Source organism: Anguilla rostrata, chromosome 1 (genome assembly GCF_018555375.3).
Source record: "Anguilla rostrata isolate EN2019 chromosome 1, ASM1855537v3, whole genome shotgun sequence".
NCBI classification, from domain to species: domain Eukaryota; kingdom Metazoa; phylum Chordata; class Actinopteri; order Anguilliformes; family Anguillidae; genus Anguilla; species Anguilla rostrata.
This window is the reverse complement of record NC_057933.1, coordinates 33268755-33290300: the sequence shown is the minus strand read 5'-3', so window position 1 is coordinate 33290300 and position 21546 is coordinate 33268755. Positions and strand designations below refer to the sequence as shown.

Below are 21546 nucleotides of genomic sequence, written 5' to 3'. Positions count from 1 at the left end.
TTTTACAAATCACCATAACATAAAATGTATAAGAACTACATCAGTACCTTTCTTTATAGACATTGGTTTAACCTTTTCTCTAGGCTCTGAAATATAAAAAAAATGATTTCATAGTTTGGATCTAATAGCTTTAACAAATACATGATTTAGGGAGGAGGCTTTAATATATGATGAACTTTAAAACTCACTGCTTATACTGAAAGTCAATAATGGAATACACAATATAATCAGTAAAGAATCATCTGTACCTGTCTTTACATGAGATTTGGCTTTTATTATGGGTACTGCAGCTTCTGAAATATAAATGTTTTTGAGCATTGTGTTACAAACTGCATACAGTATTTCTTCACATAGCAAGTCATTATGGAAATACAGCCCAATAAACACCTTTTTCTACAGGAACAGGTTTAGCCTTCTCTTTGGGAACCTGAGGTACTAGGAAAAAGAACAAGAAAACATTATAAGCTTCAAATGTAGAGCACTCACGGATATGTGTAGAGAGTAACGGCCACTTGCAAGGAGTCTGTTATATTGTACCATCTCATTGTTCATTTTTAAATTACAATTTACAATTTAGACATTTGGCAAAAGCTTTCAACTGATTTGCAAAAGTATGTTTTACATCTGACAGATTAAGCTGCAAATTGTATTTGCTAAGGCTATCTGAACTGAAAAGTAAAGTGCAAATGCTACATCAGTACCTTTCTTCTTAGGGGCAGGTTTGGCCTTCTCTTTGGTGACCTCAGGCTCTGTTGGGTATATGACATTTTAAAAGTTTTGGTCATCAATGCTTTGTTGCTTATAGTATGCACAAAGAGAGATTTCACTAGATTATAAATGGATTTTGTTAGATTATAAATGTGACATGTTCGCAAATGACGAATGTGGTCATGATGATGGGTAATATGGTACCTTCAGTACCTTACAAAGAAAGGTGCTGAAGGTACCATATTACCTATGACCCTTTTGTTTGGAAACATCAGGCTCTGAAGGGTAAAATATTTCAGTTTTCTAAAGCATTTATAATATATATGTTGAAACTGTAATTACTAAAATTCTGTAAACTCAGCTTGTAAAAAATCTATATTAAAATATTAGTCAAATTCAGCACACAATGTTATACTACAATGTGCCACATGTAGGGATCTTTTAAAAATGGCAAATGGAAATGAAAAGGGTAACTAGCATTCAATCAGGAACTAGAGAGCACTGCTATTCTATTACAATTATGGATTAAGGAGATCATGATTTCTTTGTTATCCAGATCATGTATCTCCAAAATGACCCTCACCTTAACAGAACAAACTGCAATTTAACACTGCAGCCATGATTTTTCACATAGACTTAAAGATAAGTGTGGAAGATTCATGCAAATCGATCAATTGCTGTAGGAGACATCATTTAAGTGTTTTTGAATATATCGAGCCCATGCTGCAGTACAGGAAGTGGTGGGAAATGTCACAAACTAAAATTCAGCATTTATTTCATTGAAAAGCTAAAAGTTGGGAGTTGATAGTGATAGTGAGTCCGAGTCCTTTTCAAATACTGTAAGGTTTGCAGGTCCTTATGTGGTACACCGGAATCTTTCAGATGAAAATGATTGAATTCAAACTCCTGATTGTAGAAAATGAATACACAATTCAACATTCCATCAATGATAACAGTAGGACCCCGATGACACTAAAAACCAACAGATCTAATTTAATGGTTTACATTTATGGGGCTCTGGAGCGGTGCCTTAACAATGGCTCTTACTGGCAGATTTTACACGCTAATTTATGGCAGTTGTTTCAAATTCTAACTAACCGAATTATGACTGATAGCCAAGTCAGTATATTCGCTGGCCACTTGATAAATCTAATGACTTTAAAGTCCCAGATGATTGGTTAATAGCTTAAACAGATTTTTAAGATGGATCTTTCAGACTATATTCATGTTAACAGTAAAAAGCGTGCAACAAAGTTTAGGTCGCAAATAACAATGCTGAATAATTCTGACGTGATTTACACTGCAACTGTACACTCAGATATTTTTTAAAGCATATGCATACAAAATAAAAAAATAATAGCAATAATGATAAATGTAATAAATAAAATAAAATGAACAGATAAGTACTAAATAACAAACTAAAACCTTGTATTATTCAAAAGGTCAAGGTTTTATTAGTGGGGAACAGTTGTTGCTAAAATAAATTACTACGAGTTTGTTTTCCCTCATTTGACTTGAAAAAATTGAGGAAATATTGGGTAGCATTGCTTTGGAATACATCTTATTTAATTTCGGTGAGGCAAGATAGCCTATATTGTTTGTAGTACCGTAACTTGGCGTCATTTTGATATCAATACTTTTAATGGCAGGCCTGGATTTTGGCAGTGTGAATGAATGAGTTAGGCTATAGACGGTGTACGTCTTGTATGTGTGAGTAACTTGGAATTTTTGTACACTGAAAACGTGTTTTTTATGAGATATCATTTCTTTTTGCAAAGCGTTTTATTATGAGAGTGAGAAATGCGAAGTGACCCTGTAAGAAACAGTTGCGGATTATAGCTATCCTTTTGTGAATTTGTACAGTCTGATGAGCGTGTACCGTTTAGCAGTTTCGGTTTGCTATATATGTAAAACAGTGGCTGTGACAAAGGGTGCGGTGGTGTAAGTATAAACGCATCAGAAACGCAGGTGAAATATGGCCAGTGTATGGATTTGACGGCCAACCATGAGCCTTGATTGACAAAAGAATCAGCAAGCCCGTAGAATTAGAGCTCCCTAGGTCGCAACTTGTGTACCCTTCTGTCCTGCTCCGTTGTCTGTTATTTCGTGGAGATGCACTTTTAGTGTTTGTAAGGTTTATAAGGCATTTTGATAAGCTTATCTGCAGGTAGGAATCCTCTTCGCTGTTTTGCTAAGCAGGAACCGGAAAACTTGATAGTGGAGAATAGGAGCAGACACATATGTCCCAGCATGCTTTTCATATGAGAAAATAACAACAGTGTGAGATAAACAATAGGAGAAATGATGAAATTGCGTAGTTGAAACAATATGTTTTTAGCAGAATGGGCATGTAGGTGAAGGTTGACATGATCACAGACTGTAGTGCGAAGTAAATGAAGTGACCATGAACGAGCTTAGTTTCCTTATCGAACGGTATATATAACAGTCTATATAAAGCATTAGTCGTTAAAGTGGTGGGTTAAGTAACGTGTGAAATCTATTGCACTGATGCGCTTTTGTCATGTTCAGTATTAGTAGTTATAATTATGAGTGAGTCATGATTTTAAATGTGATGTTTTAATGGGGAGTTGCAGAACGTACATACGTAGTAATTGTTTGTATGTGGCTAGCTAGAGATCAGGGCGAGGTAACATGAATGTAGAAACGTGGCGTTTGCTGATAAGAAGGTTTTGTACGGTAGCCAAGTGAAGGAATATAGTTAGTAGAAATGGCACAGTGGTGAACTGGTGTAACTTTTTCATAAAAGGAATACATTTGCCGTCATGAAATGCATATGGGTGGCCGTGAGTGAGTTTTGGTAAAGCAAATATAAGCGTAAGAAAACGTTAGTGTAAAAGAGGAAATTATCTGCCTGAGGGCGAGGCGGGATTCAATCCTTCAACATGAGGTTTACCAGTCTGTGACTTTGTTAGGGCAGCACCATGACATAGCTATGCAATGCGTAAAATATCATTAGCAAACCTGTCCGTGGTTTTAAAGAAGGACACAGACCAGTAAGCACAGAAGAGCTCCCGTTGAATCCATATGGCTTTGCTATATTGTAGCCGGGTAATAACTGAACGTGCAGGTACGTCATAATGCAGTGTACGGCGGGTAGATATGGTGCAAAAGCAATAATTGAGAAGTAGTAGACAATTATTAGTGAGGGTAAAAGCAGGTTAAAGAAACGTATTCCTAGCTGGGCTTGAACCTAGAACCCCATGTTCCGAAGACTGGGACCTTGCCCACTAGGCCACAGGCAGGCCACAACTGTTTAAACTGGAAATGCTTCAGAGTAAAAAGGTATGGGTATTTTGCATGTGTATGCTAGTTTTTGGTTGGGTCGTGTAGGTGAAGATTTGGCTGGTGTCGGTAAAATGTCCAATGGGGAGACACTTTGTAGGCGGCAGGAAAAATAAGAATAAGAAGAAGGAGAAAACGCAAAATCCCCTTAGTTTGGGGCTTTATTGTGTGGGCATGCGAAGTTGTTTATGAATTCTTTCTGTTGAAATGGGGTGAGAATGTACAGAATTTAATGTTTTTAAGGGCTGAGTGTCTGTGGCTGTTGTGGTTATTTCTGTGGGGAACCGTGAAAAGTGCCAAACTCTCGGTGCTGTACAGGTATGGGGCAGGCGTAACTTGGCGGGATGGCATACCTGCCATTCCAATCTCGAAGATTTCCGTTTCGTTCTCTTTGGCGGTACTAATGGCGAGAAGCGGTAATTGTAGGTGTGTTTTTGGACCTCACTTCCCATAGATCCAACCGGATCCAACCAGTGTCGCCTGTGTGACGTCAGTCAGTTGGCACCTGGGCCATGCCAATTATAACACTTACCATTTACTGAATAAAAAATGGTTGTCATAAAAGTAACGTTATGTACATACTCATTCGTTGTCTAACATTAGGCTAACTCAAGATGTCTTTACACTGCCGAGCCGGGTTAAAATGCCGTAGCAAACCTGGGGTAGAATTAGTGATGATCAATTTCTACAAACGTTCTTTATCCACCTTTTGCCCGATATGAACATCTTTACACTGCAGAGAAGAATTTGCGGGATTCGCTGTGGCTCGTGCAATTATGTATCTCGTGCACAATAAGCAGTCTTCTTCGTGAATGATTGTTGTGTGGTATTTTTGAAACAACTGCCTTGCAAAATGTTACCCCTGGTATTTCTGGTTTTGCTAGCTAAACTGTTCGAGAATAAAGCTGAGCTGGGTGTTAAATTAGCAATCAGAACAAGAAGAATAAAACAAAAACAAAGGAGATTTCATCAAAAAAGGGCATCAAGGCTGAAGGAACATATGAGGAAGCATAATAAAATAATAACAATGCTAATCCATACTGCCGTATTCTTTTATTTAGTTTTCTCCTGCTTGAAATCTTTACACAATAATCAGACTCTGCTCCACATACCCCGGCTTTATTCCGATCATTATAATATATTGATGAACTCGATGGCAATGTAAATAACGGTAACGTTAAGGCCAGTTCAGATCAATGATTCGCAACGAGATGAAACGGTTTTAGAATGTTGCAGAGAAAATTGCAGCGGTGTGAACTGACTAGTAGCAGAGCCGTTGCCTGCCCTGGGGTCTCAAAAGACCCAATTTGTTAAATCGCCAAGTGCAGTTTTAGAACGTTTACAATCAGACGTCTTGGAATTTTGCAAGTTGCATCCAGTCTCGTTGCGAATCATTGATCTGAACTGGCATTTAGTTAGCTACACTGCAACGTTGCAACAAGGTAGCATTGCATTCGAGAGACGGTTTGCGAGGTCGGTACCGGTCGGTAGCGTTAGCTAGCGTTTTTTCTAATTGTTAGCCGACATTAGATTGTGTTAATTACATTAGCTAGCTAGCTAACACAACGTTACCTGATATGAGAGATGGATACTGTGCGCAACATTGTCTAAACTAATGTTGTCTTTCTTGACATGGTCCAGTAGCTAGCGTTAGCTGTGCAAATAGCTATGTAATTTAGTAACGTTACATTGTCATCAAATGTAATACGAAATCTACATCAACAAATAATATGACCTCTCATGTTACACAAAAACTTTTTACGGTTCCATAACCCCCCCCCTTCTCTGTTATTGTAACGCTAGCAGACACCGGAAAAAACATTTCGCCGCTCACACACAAGTGAGTTGAAGAGCGAGCCTGTTGCGTTAGCTCCGCCTACCCTCTCTAGCGGACCAACCACTGAAGGGTGATGGAAAACGCGTCACTAACTATGCGCCGCTTGTGATTTTTTCCCGGGAATGTCGCCACAGGCACCCAGTTATTTAATCATTAATTATAATAATAATAATAATATTAATTAATATAATAATAGGCTCAATCACCATTGTGTTACCTAATTTGGCGATAGATAGTGACTTAACAGACATTTATTTTAATGAAAAAATTCAAGATTATTACTTTAAGTCATCCAGGTCTATTTGCGCCAAAACATGCACTGGAAAATATTCTCCAATATTGAGAAGTTGGGTGTAGACTATTGCTAATTACTTTCCTTTATGAGGCAGGCAACAGAATATGCAGGGGCTCATATTTCCTGTTTTGCAGAAATTGCGGGCGGAATCACAGAATCCGAGTTAAAATGTAGAATTTACACATAAACCTGAATGTGACAGAATTGTGAGATCTTTGTGGAAATTTTACAAATTGAATTTGGTGCTGTTGACCATACCATTTGTTTGTGTCTGATGTGGGTTTGTTTACTTGTGGGTGGGACGGTTTTGGAGAAGTTCAGTGGGGAGATGGAGCGGCAAGGCACTCCTGGCCACACCTATACGATTCTGAGGTTTTTTCAATATGGATTTCATGCCTGATTTGAAACTAGTCGTATTACAGTTATTGACATTACTTTGAAAAGATATTTGGTGGATGCGTAAATCCATCTGAGATAATTAATGGTTATTTAAACTATTATTAGCCACTATACAATCACTTTAAGAATCAACAGGATTTACAAAGTAAATAAAATGTACTTCAATTCAATATGCAACATTATATATTAGTACCTTTCTTGGCATGAGCTGGTTTTACTTTTTCTTTTGTAACCTCAGGCTCTGAAACAGAGAAGAATATAATAAGAATCATTTCACAATTTAAATGCAGGAGGTTTTTAGCATAATTCAGAATCTACATTATTCACAAAGCAAAAAAGAAAATGTACTTGCACATAATTCACTATGCAAAATTTTACATCAGTACCTTTCTTTACAGTAGCTGGTTTTACTTTCTCTTTTGGAACCACAGGTTCTGAAACAGAAAAACACAAAAAGAATAATTTCAAAATATAAATGTAGCATATACAGAAATCCATTAAGAATCAACATCATTTACAAAGCAAATTTAAAAAATGTGCCTTTACTCAATTCAATATGCAGAATCATCTATCAGTACCTTTCTTTACAAGAGCTGGTTTAACTTCTTTCAGAACCTCATGCTCTAAAACAGAGAAAAACATAAGAATATTTTTACAATTTAAATGTTATAAATTCAGAAATACATTAACAATCAACATTATTACAAAATGCACTTCCACAAAATTCACTATTAACATACTATATTGGTACCTTTCTTAACAGAAGCTGGTTTGATTTTCTCTTCCGGAACCTCAGGTTCTGAAACAAGGAAGAATACCATAAGAACATTTTCACAATTAAAATTTTATGAGTTCATTAAGAATCAATGTCATTAACAAAGCAAATAATAAATAGTACTTGCACATAATTCACTATGCAAAATCCAATTTCAGTACCTTTCTTTACAGCTGCTGGTTTAACTTTCTTTTTCGAAATCTCATGTTCTCATGTTAACAGAGATAAACATGAAAAGAATAATTTCAGAATTCATATGGAGTAGATTCAGAATAAACAACATGATTTACTTAGTAAATCTACTGTAAAATATACTTGCAAAATTCACTATAAACATTCAGTACCTTTCTTTACAGGAGCTTGTTTAATTTTTTCTTTTTGAGCTTCTGATTCTGAAACAGAAAAACATAATAAGAACAATTCAACAATTTCAATAGATTCAGAAATTTGAAAGAATATACATTATTTACAAAGCAAATTTAAAAAAAAATTTGAACACAATTCATGTAGCAAAATCTTACATCAGTACCTGTCTTTACAGTAGCCAGTTTGACCTTTTCTTTTGGAACCTCAGTTTCTAAAACAGAAAACAAAGTGAGAACAAGTTCACAATTTAAATTTAATAGATGCAAAAATATACTAAGAACATTATTTGCAAAGCAAATAAAATGTATTTTAACACAATTCACTATGCAAAATCCTATTTCAGTGCACTTCTTTACAGGAGCTGGTGTGACTTTCTCTTTTGGAACCTCGGTTCTGAAACCGAGGTAAGCATAAGAACATTTTCACAATGTAAATGTAGCACATTTGTAAATTCATAAGAATCAATGTTATCTGCAAACAAATATAAAATGTACTTGCACACAATTCACAAGGCAACAACCCATATTCCTACCTTTCTTTATAGGAGCTGGTTTGACTGTTTCTTTTGGAACTTCAGGTTCTGAAACATATAAAAGCATGTAAAGAATAATTTCACTCTAAAATGACGCTACCTCATTCATGAAGACACCATAGGTAAGGAAACTATAGTGCTTAAGATGTTAATGAAGTGAAATACCTTTTTTAAGCTCTATAGTTTCCCTTCCTAAAGTATGTCTTCAGGAACGAACAAAACCCATCGACACAAAACTTGAAAGGAATTTATCATAGCATGTCGGTTCCCTTGTCAAAAAAGAGCGTTTGGTTTAATACTTGTTAAAATACTTTTTAAGTAAAATGCATTCTTGCATCGTACTCCTGCACCACTGAAATGTTGCTAAATTGGTCCATTAATGTTATGGGAGCGTGGTAACATTACAGACATTGTAAACAACCAGGAAGTGGAAACCACCGTTACCTGGCTACACAAGTGTGACAACGCAGAAAACGGTTCCCTTTTCGATAATTGCAAATAAGCAACAAGATTACTATATGTTATAATTGTTAACATGATCATACTCTAACTCAGGATACTAAGTATTTATCTTACTAACTAATATGAAGTGACCTAAGTGCTGCGTTTCATTCGCCCGCGCTATCCACTGGGTTGCGCGCTTATGTCCATTGGACCTCTCTCGCAAGCCACTTTCAATTGCTCTCACTGTTCATTGGACCTCTCTCACTGGGTTTCAGTCTCCCTCCAGGCTTTCAATTGTTCTCAGTGGCTAACTGGATCTCTCTTGCACAAAAATAGTAAGTTTCCTCTCACGATTTTTTGACTGACTTCAGTCCATAATGGGACCTCATAATTTAAATGTACTTGCACACAATTCATCATGCAGAACCGTATATCAGTACCTTTTTTTACAGATGCTGGTTTAACATCTTTCAAAATCTCATGCTCTGAAACAGAAAATCATGAAAACAACATTTTCTAAATTTAAATGTATTAGATTCAGGAATACATTAACAATCAAAATTATTTCAAAGCCAATTAGGAAATGCACTTGCAAACAATTTATTATTAACAACCTATAGACGCTTTCATCGGACGCACGCGCGTTGCCAAGGTTATGCGCTTGGCCCTAAATTAACTTCCAGTCTGTGTTTGTTTATTATTGGGTTTGTGTTTACTGACTAATATGGCACCGATTACAAACGGAGTGAAAGTTAAACTGATGAGCAGACTGACGTTGGGCTCAGGTTGTTGTGCTGTGGGGTGCAACCTGGAACAAATGCCATTTTGAAAATTTGTAAAAATACATTATTTAACTTTGTAACCCCACTAGGGAATTGTGAAAAGAATTGCTTGAATCCCTGCGATTATTATAGCTGTGCTTGCCCATTGTATTTTTGAAAAATAACTGCACACCGTTACCTATTAAAATGTAAGTCCTGTAAAAATACACATAATAAACTGTATAAATAAATAAACCAACTTCATACATACACACTTAGTAATACTAATACAGGCTTATTTACTACATCAACTTTAAGACTAGCAACACGCTCGTAATTATCTCATCGTTACCCATTAAAGCCAATGGCGCAGACGTTGCTTCATACTTTCAAACTGCTTTCCCAACGGCTATTTTGCGTCCTGCGACTTGAGTTACAACAGTGAATATGTACGGATTCCTAGACGTGCTGATAGGGACCACCCTTTCTCATATTAACCTCAAATACGCAAGACAGGACACTTATACAGTATGATAGCAAATTTAAGTTCCATTCATAGGGTTGTGGATACACGTCCCCTTAGCAACCAAAAGCTAGCGCTGGACCACCTCTGACTTATTTGCCGGCACAGAAAAAAAATCGTGAAAGTGTTGAAAAAATAACCACGGGAGGATAACAAGGACATTTTTTTCTACTTAACTAGGCACAGGTTGTTACCGATATTTCACCTACTTCATATATAGTTGCAAATCAGTTTATGTTTTCCTGTCTGTCGAACGAAGGTGGTCGAATAGGTGCTCTTACTATAGCACTGACTTTGTTTCAGGTAACAAACTCATGATAAATGATAGCTAATAGCTAGCTGACCAGTAACAAGCCTTCAATAGTTATGAACAATTCGCTAACTAAATTGGTTGTAGCTAGCTAGCTAGCTAAACGTAGCTAACATTGTATAAATTATACACAGAAACGTTAGATCAATGCTAGTAGTTGATACGCTATAGCTACGTTTTGAACGAACGTTATGATATCTGTTTCCAATGACTTGACAATGTTACATTGCCTGATCATTTTTTGTTGTGGTAACCTAGCAAGATGACTCAAACTATTAGAGCCACGATGTTTTTCCATCAATGCATGCTATACAAATAAATACCTATAGTAATTGCATTGGCTACACATGCTGCCCAGCACTAGCCTCATATTGTGTCTCATGTAATCATTTTAAGCAATGTAATAAAAAGAGTGCACTTTACACAAGAATGTGCATGTAACCAGAATAGTTATGGATTATGCAAGGAATGTATGATGCTCCACAAGGTGCAATACTGTCAAAAGTTATCTGTTTCTGTCGCTTGTTTTTCTGGTAGTGTAACGTTATCGCATTTGAGTTTGGCCAAGTAACGGTTCTTTTCTTCGATTGGTAACCCCAAATAATACTGGCTTGACATAGTTTTAACTAGCTAGCTAACATAATTTACTTGTTATTTATTTTGCTTGTTATCAGAAATAGTCTAAAGCAGTGGTGTCAAACTCGTGCCATGGAGGGCCGTGATGCAGGTTTTCATTCCAACCAATTAATGCTGCCTTAATTGAGTCCAATTACTCATTCGGCCATATGCGTTTAACTGCATTGAAGCACAGAATATGAGAACATTTTTATTTAGACAATGCGGGTCACCATAGACGTCTGGTCACCATTGTGCACAAACCTGCATCCCTAATTCAGCAAATAATTTAACTAATTATATAATCAAGATCTGAGGCTGGAATGAAAACCTGCATACACACGGCCCTCCATGGCACGAGTTTGACACCACTGGTCTAAAGGGACTCTGTTGTTATTGATTGTTTGCGGAAGTGTGCCGGAAGTTAAGTTAGGGCCAGAACAACGCACGTGCGCAGTAACGTTTGTTTATGTTGTTACCGTTGAAAGCGTCTATATCAGTACCTCTCTTTACAGGAGCTGGTTTGAGTTTCTCTTTTAGAACCCCAGGTTCTAAAACCGAGGAAAGCACAATATTTACATTTTCACAATGTAAATATAGTATATTCATTAAGAATCAATGATATCTGCAAAGTAAATATAAAATGTATTTGCAAAGAATTCATGAGGCAAGAGCCTTTATCTGTACCTTTCTTTATGGGAGCTGGTTTGACTTTTTCTTTTTGAACTTCAGGTTCTGAAACAGAAAAACACAATAAGAAATGTTTTTTTAATAAATTCTGAAATTCATTATTTACAAAGCAAATAAGAAAATGTATTTGAACACAATTCATGATGCAAAATCCTACATCAGTACCTTTCTTTACAGTGGCTGGTTCAACTTTCTCTTTTGGAACCTCCGTTTCTAAAACAGAAAAGCACAGTGAGAACAAGTTCACAATTTAAATTTAACAGATTAAAAAATACACTAAGAACATTAGGCTCTATGAACAAACAACTTCCAGATTCGGGTAAAAAAGTTCCCTTACTTCCAGTTGAAGAGGAAGCTAGTGAAGTTAATGGAAGAGAGATGGCAAAGGCACCTGTATTCACTCGCCCAAATTAACTGTAAACAATGTTTACAATTAACCAGATTTACAACAAAAATTAAATTAGAAAGGGCTTAAAATTCTATGTGTCATCATACCTGTACAATTACAAAGGTAGCTATATGTGTTTTAGCATTAATTGGCTATACCCCAGTAGAATGAGAGCACCTATTATCGGCCGGGGTCGCAGGTAAGCAAAATGTAAAGGTTTGCTGCCAAATATAGAAATAGGCAAAATATCGGTGACACACTGTACCTAGTTATGTATAAAAAATGTCTTTGTTATCCTCCGGGGGCTATTTTTCATTGAGCCAGCACATACAACCCCAATTATGAAAAATGCTAAGAAAACAAAAAGGTATGATAATGTAAATTCTATTCACCCTGTACTATATTGAAAACACTATAACAGAATATTATTTGATGTCTTACCTTCTGAATTTAATTGTTTTTTTGAAAATATACACTAATTTCAAATCTGATGACTGCAACACGTTCCAAAAAAGTTGGGACAGTTGAGTGTTTACCACTGTGTAACATCACCATTTCTTAACACTTATTAAGCGTTTGGGCACTGAAGACACCAGTTGGTTAAGATTAGCAAGCGGAATTTTCCCCCATTCTTCCATTATGCAGGTTTTCAGCTGCGTAATTGTACGGGGCCTTCATTGCCTTATTTTGCTCTTCATAATGCGCCACATTCTCAATTGGAGACAGGTCAGGACTACGGGCAGGCTCTTCTCCCCATCGGACACACAGGTTCCTGCCCGCATCTCCGCTTGCCTGAGGGACATTCAGAGCTGGATGGACAATCACCACCTGAAGCTCAACCCGGGAAAGACGGACCTAATCTTTATTCCTGCTCTATCCTCTCCCCTCCTCGACTTTTCCATCACCCTAGGGGACACCATAGTGACATCATCACCCGGCACCAAGAATCTCGGAGTGGTGATGGACAACAGGCTGTCCCTCTCCAAGAACATTGCAGCAGTAAGCCGGGCATGCAGATTTTTCCTGTACAACATCCGCAGAATCCGCCCCTTTCTCACCACCTACTCAACCCAGCTCCTGGTCCAAGCAATGGTTCTATCCCGCCTGGACTACTGCAACTCTCTTCTGGCTGGACTACCGGCATCTGCCACCAGACCCCTGCAACTCATTCAGAATGCCGCGGCTCGTCTGGTCTTCAACCTCCCCAGACACTCCCACGTCACTCCCCTGCTCACTACCCTCCACTGGCTGCCTGTTATAGCTCGCATCAAATTTAAAACATTGGTCCTAGCATACCAGGCAGTCAAGGGATCAGCCCCAGCATACCTCCACAAGATATTCAAACCCTACATGCCAGCCAGATCCCTCCGTTCTGCTACCTCAGGACGCCTAGCGCCTCCCCCTCTTCGCACCTGCACTTCCAGAACACGTCTCCTGTCTGTTCTGGCCCCACGATGGTGGAATGACCTCCCTGTGGAGGTCAGAACAGCTGAGACACTGACCCATTTCAAACGACGACTGAAGACTCACCTCTTCAGGCTGCACCTCTCCCCATCCCTCCCTACCCCCCTGTAAATGACTGTAAGCTTAGGGTTGTAACTAGGCAGCTGTTTCGTAGGTGACTTAGGTGCATTAACTGTCTTAACTACTGCTTGTATTTTTTCCATAGATTGCGTTGTTGCCGTTCTCGTTGTGTTAGTGTTAATCAGTTTAACCTTCAGGGTCCAAGTTGAACTATGCGATTGTTCCCTGCACTTGGACCGGTACTTCTCTCTAGGGGTTTCGTCATACTTGTTCCTGGTTATGGTTATACACTTTGTTGTACGTCGCTCTGGATAAGAGCGTCTGCCAAATGCCTGTAATGTAATGCAGGCCAATCTTACACCCGCGCTCCTTGCTTACGCAATCATGCACTTGTAATCCGGGCAGAATGTTGTTTGGTGTTGTCCTGCTGGAAAATGCAGGGACGTCCTGGGAGAAGACGCTGTCTGGCTGGCAGCATATGTTGCTTCAAAATTTGTACGTATCTTTCTGCATTAATAGCTCTCCGCTATTATCTCCTGGGACACCCTTTCACCTGTTTCACTCTGTTCGGACCACACGCCCATTCAGTGGCTCCACCGCATGACCAAACAAACCAAAACAGATACCAACGCGCGGATCACTCGTTGGTATCTGGCATTACAGCCGTATAAGTTCAAGGTGATCCATAGGCTGCGGGCTCAGATGGTGGTTGCTGATTTCCTCTCCCGCTTGGGGGAGGGGGGGGGGGGTGGGGTGGGATGGTTAGCTGGCAGCCGGACGGCTCCCCGGCCTAAGTCGGGCGGTGGGGGTATGTGGATAAGGTGGTGTGGTTAGGGCGCCATCTGCGGGCGGAGAGGGAGTAGTTTTGCTGGCGTTGCAACCCAGGTGGGGGAGATGACAATTAATTGCGAACTGTTTATACGCTCTGCCTGCAGTGAGACCAGGGGGCTGGAATGAGAGACGCATGCGGGAGCAACGTGTGCGAATTCCCCTTCCTTATTGTGTGTGTTTTGTTTTGGTTTGTTTGGTTTGTGTATGTGTGGACTGGAAGCACAATAAAACCCATGTGCGTCCGAGAATGGAGAATTGTGTGGTTTGAGGGGAGAAGGACTGCAAACTTGTAGTTGTTACACTACAATGTTGCCGTTTATTGTAGCTCTGTTACATTATAATCTTCGCGTCTCACATAGTGAATCCAAATTTTTTAAAGCTGTTCATCTCTCGGAAAGAGACAAAAACTTACGGAGAAGTTGAACCTTCCTGACATTGTGCATTGCAGAACGCATAAGTAATTGTTATTTATGTTCTCCCTTTTTAGGTACTTTACAGGTTTTGAAAAGGCCATTTTCAGGTAATTGAATTAATAAATTATAAATTTTATTCAGTGTAATACATCTAGCCATTTTTGAATTTGTATGTCTTATTAAAAAATTAGAAGTTTTTTATGCCATGTTTCTGTCAATAGACCCAGTAATCATGGCTGGATTATGGACCGGGCCAGTGGGGCCAGTGCCCCGGGGCCTCGGACTGCCAGGGGGCCTCCGAGCCTCAGGCCGCGCACGGTGCGTGGCCCAAGACTTTCAAAGGAAGCTGAACGCCAGGGCCCTCAGTGCGCACAGCGCAAGCTGACCATTAGGCCCGTGGGTGCTTATAGCGTGAGTTAATCACTAGGGCCGCCCAGACCCCTCAGTGCTTACAATGTGAGGGCCCCCAGACCCCTTGGTGTTTAAAACGTAAGCTGCTCACTAGGGCCCCTGGGCCCCTCGGCGCTTACAATGTGAGAGCACCTGGGCCCCTCAGAACTTACAGTGTGAGGGCCCCCAGGCCCCTTGGCGTTTAAAGAGTGAGCTGACCAATAGGGCCCCTAGACCCCTGGAGCTTAAAGCGTGATCTGACCCATGGGCCCCTTGGCATCTAAAGTGTGAGGGTCCCTGGGCCCCTCCGCGCTTAAAGCATGAGCTGACCACTAGGACCCCCAGGCCCCGCAGGCGCTTACAATGTGAGGCCCCTCAATGCTTAAAGCGTGAGCTGACCACTAGGGCCCCCAGGCCCCTCGGTGCATACATCGAGCTTAACACCTGGGCCCCTTGGTACATACAGTGCATGCTTAAAACGAGAGCCTCTCGGAGAGTACAGTGCTGTACAACTGAGGCACTGGTTGGCACGCTACAATATGCTGTGACATGATACAATATTCATCAACAAGCCAGTTCATTCTGAATAACAGGACAGTTCAAAGGGCGTCATATTATGGCAAGCCGTTCGTTATTTGACTTACCGTAACTAGCTATCCCTTTATATTAGCTAGCTGCCTATTTTCCCTAGCTAGCTGCCCATATGATTCAGCTTGTTAACAGAAATTAGTTAGCTCATAGGCGTAGATTTTGGGGGGGACTCAGGGGATACGCCCCCCTCAATATTTTGAACACGTGCATTTGTCAACCCAATAAAAACATGAAAGAAGCATTTCCACCATAAATTGATGCAGAAAAGGCACAAACTGGTGCATAAAAATTCACCAGAATGCATGAAATGAAGTATTTGACGCTCAAAAAAAGTTAGCTAGCTGCCGGGGGGCCTCCAAAAGACGTGCCCAGGGTAGTAAACAAGCATGTTTTCCACTTTTGTGATGTTACAACATGCATAGAGCCAATTCACCGCGCAATATCGTATATCAGTACCTTTCTTTACAAATGCAGGTTTAACTTCTTTCGGTACCTCACGCTCTGAAACAGAAAATCCTGAAAACAACACTTTCTAAATATAAATGTAATAGATTCGGAAATACATTAAAAACCAACATTAGTACAAAGCAAATAATAAAATGCACTTGCACACAATTCACAATAAACATACTGTTTCAGTACCTTTCTTTACAGTAGCTGGTGTAACTTTCGCTTTTATAACCGCAGGTTCTGAAACAGAGAAAAATGTGTAAGAAATAATTTCACAATTTAAATGTATTAAATTCAGAAATTCATTACGAATCAACATTCCATCATGCAAAATTGTATATCTGTACCTTTCTTTACAGATGCTGGTTTAACTACTTCTTTTGGAAGCTCAAACTCTAAAAAAGAAAATCATGAAAACAACATTTTCAAAATTTAATTGTAATGGAATCAGAAATACATGAACAATAAACATTATTGCAAAGCAAACGTTTCACTTTTAAATATTCTATATCAGTACCTCTCTTTATGGGAGCTGGTTTTACTCTTTCTTTTTGAGCTGCAAGTTCTGAAACAGAAAAACACAATAAAAACAATTTTGCCATTTTTAATAGATTCAGAAATTTCATAAGAATCAATATTACTTACAAATGAAATAATAAAATCCATTTGAACAGAATTCACAATGCAAAATCCAATATCAGTACCTTTCTTTACAGTAGCTGGCTCAACTTTCTTCTTTAGAACCTCAGGTTCTGAAAGACAAAAACATGAAAGGAATAATTTCACTATTTGAATATAATAGATTCAGAAATACATTAACAATCAACATTACTAAAAAGTAAATTAAACATACTTTCAAAAAAATTACTATTAACATCTATATCAGTACCTCTTTTTACAGGAGCTGGTTTAACTTTTGCTTTTTGAACGTCAGATTCTGAAAGAGAAAAACATAAGAACAATTTCAAAATTTTCAATAGATTCAGAAATTTGATATTTGCAAAGCAAATAAAATGTATTTGAGCACAATTTACTATGAAAAATCATATATCAGTACCCTTCTTAAAAAGAACTGGTGTAACTTTTTCTCTTTGGACTTCAGATTCTGAAACAGAAAGAAACATGAAAGGAATAATTTCACTATTTGAATGAAATAGATTTAGAAATAAATTAACAATCAACCTTATTAGAAAGCAAATAAAATGTACTTTCAAACAATTCACTATTAACATCTATATCAGTACCTCTCTTGACGGGAGCTGGTTTGACTTTCTCTTTTGGAACCTCATGTTCTGAAAAAGAAAAACATAATAAGAACAAATTTCACAATATAAATGTAAAATAATTAGGAATATATTAAGATTCAATGTTCTTTGCAAAGCAAATGATACTATGTACTTGCAAATAATACACTATGCAAAATCGTACACCAGTACCTTTCTTTACAGAAGCTGGTTTAACTTTTGCTTTTGGAACCTCAGGTTCTGAAAAAGAAAAACATACGAACAATTTCAAAATTTTCAATAGATTCAGAACTTTTATATTTGCAAAGCAAATAAAATATATTTGAGCACAATTTACTATGAAAAATCATATATCAGTACCCTTCTTAAAAAGAACTGGTGTAACTTTTTCTCTTTGAACTTCAGTTACTGAAACAGAAAAACACAATAGGAACAATTTTGCCATTTTTAACAGATACTGAAATTTGCTAAGAATGAACAATATTTACAAATAAAATAATAATATTAATTTGAACACAAGTCACAATGCAAAATCATTTATCAGTACCTTTCTTTATAATAGCTGGTTCAACTTTCTTTTTTAGAACCTCAGGTTCTGAAAGAGAAAAACATGAAAGGAAAAATATCACCATTTGAATGTAATAGATTTATAAATACATTAACAATCAACCTTATTAGAAAGCAAATAAAATGTATCTTCAAACAATTCACTATTAACATCTATATCAGTACCTCTCTTGACGGGAGCTGGTTTGACTTTCTCTTTTGGAACCTCAAGTTCTGAAAAAGAAAAACATGATAAGAACAAATTTCACAATCTAAATGTAAAAGAATTAGAAATATATTAAGACTTAATGTTTTTTGCAAAGCAAATGACACTATGTACTTGCAAATAATACACTATGCAAGACCGTACATCAGTACCTTTCTTAAAAGAAGCTGGTTTAACTTTTTCTTTTTGAACTGCAGGTTCTGAAACAGAAAAACATAAGAACAATTTCAAAATTTTCAATAGATTCAAAAATGTGATATTTGCAAAGCAAATAAAACAAATTTGAGCACAGTTTACTATGAAAAATCGTGTATCAGTACCTTTCTTTACAAGAGCTGGTGTAACTTTTTCTTTTTGAACTTCAGGTTCTGAAAAAGAAAACCACAATAAGAACAATTTTGCCATTTTTAATATATTTTAGAAATTTCCTAAGAATCAATATTGTTTACAAATGAAATAAGATGCATTTGAATACAAGTCACAATGCAAAATCCTTTATCAGTACCTTTCTTTATAATAGCTGGTTCAACTTTCTTTTTTAGAACCTCAGGTTCTGAAAGAGAAAAACATGAAAGGACAAATGACCATTTGAATGTAATAGATTTAGAAATACATTAACAATCAACCTTATTAGAAAGTAAATAAAATGTACTTTCAAACAATTCACTATTAACATCGATATCAGTACCTCTCTTTACAGGAGCTGGTTTGACTTTCTCTTTTGGAACCTCATGTTCTGAAAAAGAAAAATATGATGAGAACAAATTTCACAATTTAACGGTAAAAGATTTAGGAATACGCACAGACTCAATGGGCCTCATTCACCAATATCTTCCTAAGTTTTTTCTTAAATTTGTGCTTGAAAAAATTCCTAGAAAAAGTCTACGTCAAATTCACGACGTGTTCTTAAACTGCAGAATTATTCACACGTGTTCTTAAAATGATTAATCCCATTGTCCTCGTAAGTATAAGGCGCGTGCCAGTTGTTCCTAATTAGCACAGGTAAACACCCCGCCAATCCCCATAAAAGGGCATGAGACTGCAGGGCCGTGTGCACACACAGAAATTGAAAAGAAAAGTTGAGAGCGAATGACGTCAATAATGCCCAAATGAAAATCTAAAGATGGTGGAGCACCAGACTCCAAACGTAAGAAAAACTTCAGTAGTTCTGAAGTGGAGGTTTTGCTGCGGGAAGTGAACAACAAACGACCTGTCATATTTAGTAGCGTCAGTAGTGGATATAAAATTACACAAAAAAGATGCATGGGATGATATTACTCGTTCAGTGAACGCTGTATCCGGAGAAGGGCGCACAACTGATGAAGTAAAAAAATGGTTTGATGTGAAATCTGAGGCAAAAAAAATAAATAAATACTGGTGGGAGTGGGCACAAGGAATTGTGTGTTATGCATTCAAACGACAAAGCGCTTCTGGTCACATTAATACCGCTAATTAAATCAACCGGCAGTAAACTGCATCAGAGTAAACCCGTTGCAGCACAAAACACTGCACAAAAAATGTATTGCCAGTCATTTTGGTGTCACTCCTCTAGTGACGTTCTCTTCTTAAACATGTCCATGTGTTTAAAAAGTGTTACTCAAGTGCATAGTTTGTATTCAAAATTTAAACATTTGCTTTTGCAGTATAGACCAAACATTGCATAATTGAAACCCCCAAAAATAAAAGGTCACTACAATGGTTTGATTTTTATAATTTACTCCCGCTGAGGCAACCACCCTCTGAGGCAGAACCTGGAACCTTAATGTTTTGTAAAATAATTATTAAAAAATATTATAAATGATAAAAATATTATTGTAATTTAAACCGTATAATATTACACAACTGTAGAATTGAAGAAAACACAATAACCAATTATTTTGCACAAACATGTCACACTCAAATGTCGTAAGTGTGCTCTTGAGTGTGCGTAGATTCTGTTCTTACTTAAGAACAAATTCCAAATAAGAAAACATTGGTGAATGTCAGAATCTTCGTGAAAGCTGCATAAGTGGGTTTTAAGAAGAAAATTCTTCTTAAGAACGGTTGGTGAATGAGGCCCAATGTTATTTGCAAAGAAAATAATACAATGTAATTGCAAATAATATACTATGCAAAATCATATATCAGTACCTTTCTTTACAGAAGCTGGTGTAACTTTTTCTATTTGAACTTCAGGTTCTGAAACAGAAAAACACAATAAGAACAATTTCACAATTTTCTATAGATTCAGATATCTGTTATTTGCAAAGCAAATAAAATGTATTTGAGCACAATACACTATGCAAAATGGTTTATCAGTACCTTTCTTTACAGGAGCAGGTGTAACTTTTTCTTTTTGAACTTCAGGTTCTGAAACAGAAAAACACAATAAGAACAATTTTGCCATTTTTAATAGATTCAGAAATTGGCTAAAAATCTACATTATTTACAAACGAAGTAATACGATGCATTTGAACAAAAGTCACAATGCTAAATCCGTTATCAGTACCTTTCCTTACAGTAGCTGGTTCAACTTTCTTCTTTAGAACCTCAGGTTCTGAAAGAGAAAAACATGAAAGGAATAATTTCACTATTTCAATGTAATAGATTTAGAAATACATTAACAATCAACATTATTAGAAAGCAAATAAAATGTACTTTCAAACAATTCACTATTAACATCTGTATCAGTACCTCTCTTTACAGGAGCTAGTTTGACTTTCTCTTTTGGAACCTCGGGTTCTGTAAAATAAAAACATGATAAGAACATTTTTGCTATTTTTAATAGATTAAGAAATTTACTACAAATAAACATTATTTATAAATGAAATAATAAAATGCATTTGAACACAAGTCACAATAGAAAACTCTTTATTGGTACCTTTCTTTACAGTAGCCAGTTCAACTTTCTTTTTTAGAACCTCAGGTTCTGAACAAGAAATAACATGAAAATAATAATTTCACTATTTGAACGTAATAGATTAAGAAATACATTAACAATCAACATTATTAGAAAGCAAATAGAATGTACTTTCAAATAATTCACTATTAACATCTATATCAGTACCTCTCTTGACAGGAGGTGGTTTGACTTTCTCTTTTGAAACCTCAAGTTCTGAAAAAGAAAAACATGATGAGAACAAATTTCACAATTCAAATGTAAAAGACTTAGGAATACGCAAAGACTCAATGTTATTTGCAAAGACAATAATACAATGTACTTGCATATAACACACTATGCAAAATCATATATCAGTACCTTTCTTTACAGAAGCTGGTGTAACTTTTTCTATTTGAACTTCAGGTTCTGAAACAGAAAAACACAATAAGAACAATTTTGTCATTTTTAATAGATTCAGAAATTTGCAAAAAAAATCAAATTTATCTACAAACGAGATAAGATGCA

At 37.1% G+C, this 21546-nt stretch overlaps 1 protein-coding gene across 1 annotated transcript in view; it reads right to left on the bottom strand.

The window, feature by feature from the left end:
- Positions 1–21546, bottom strand: part of si:ch211-266g18.10 (titin) — a 125872-nt gene that overhangs the window by 3977 nt on the left and 100349 nt on the right. The window contains exons 49-87 of the mRNA XM_064320945.1: positions 21400–21447; positions 21208–21255; positions 21022–21069; positions 20835–20882; positions 20650–20697; positions 20463–20510; positions 20292–20339; positions 18850–18897; positions 18667–18714; positions 18482–18529; positions 18314–18361; positions 18122–18169; positions 17937–17984; positions 17750–17797; positions 17582–17629; positions 17390–17437; positions 17203–17250; positions 17035–17082; positions 16850–16897; positions 16663–16710; positions 16493–16540; positions 16338–16385; positions 16152–16196; positions 11724–11771; positions 11556–11603; positions 11372–11419; positions 9100–9144; positions 8216–8263; positions 7847–7894; positions 7662–7709; positions 7479–7526; positions 7294–7341; positions 7121–7165; positions 6929–6976; positions 6736–6783; positions 702–749; positions 388–435; positions 249–293; positions 48–86 (exon numbers count right to left, since the gene is read on the bottom strand). Of these exons, the coding sequence (XP_064177015.1) occupies positions 48–86; positions 249–293; positions 388–435; positions 702–749; positions 6736–6783; positions 6929–6976; positions 7121–7165; positions 7294–7341; positions 7479–7526; positions 7662–7709; positions 7847–7894; positions 8216–8263; positions 9100–9144; positions 11372–11419; positions 11556–11603; positions 11724–11771; positions 16152–16196; positions 16338–16385; positions 16493–16540; positions 16663–16710; positions 16850–16897; positions 17035–17082; positions 17203–17250; positions 17390–17437; positions 17582–17629; positions 17750–17797; positions 17937–17984; positions 18122–18169; positions 18314–18361; positions 18482–18529; positions 18667–18714; positions 18850–18897; positions 20292–20339; positions 20463–20510; positions 20650–20697; positions 20835–20882; positions 21022–21069; positions 21208–21255; positions 21400–21447 (1851 nt within the window). The remainder of the gene's footprint in view (positions 1–47; positions 87–248; positions 294–387; positions 436–701; positions 750–6735; positions 6784–6928; positions 6977–7120; positions 7166–7293; positions 7342–7478; positions 7527–7661; positions 7710–7846; positions 7895–8215; positions 8264–9099; positions 9145–11371; positions 11420–11555; positions 11604–11723; positions 11772–16151; positions 16197–16337; positions 16386–16492; positions 16541–16662; positions 16711–16849; positions 16898–17034; positions 17083–17202; positions 17251–17389; positions 17438–17581; positions 17630–17749; positions 17798–17936; positions 17985–18121; positions 18170–18313; positions 18362–18481; positions 18530–18666; positions 18715–18849; positions 18898–20291; positions 20340–20462; positions 20511–20649; positions 20698–20834; positions 20883–21021; positions 21070–21207; positions 21256–21399; positions 21448–21546) is intronic.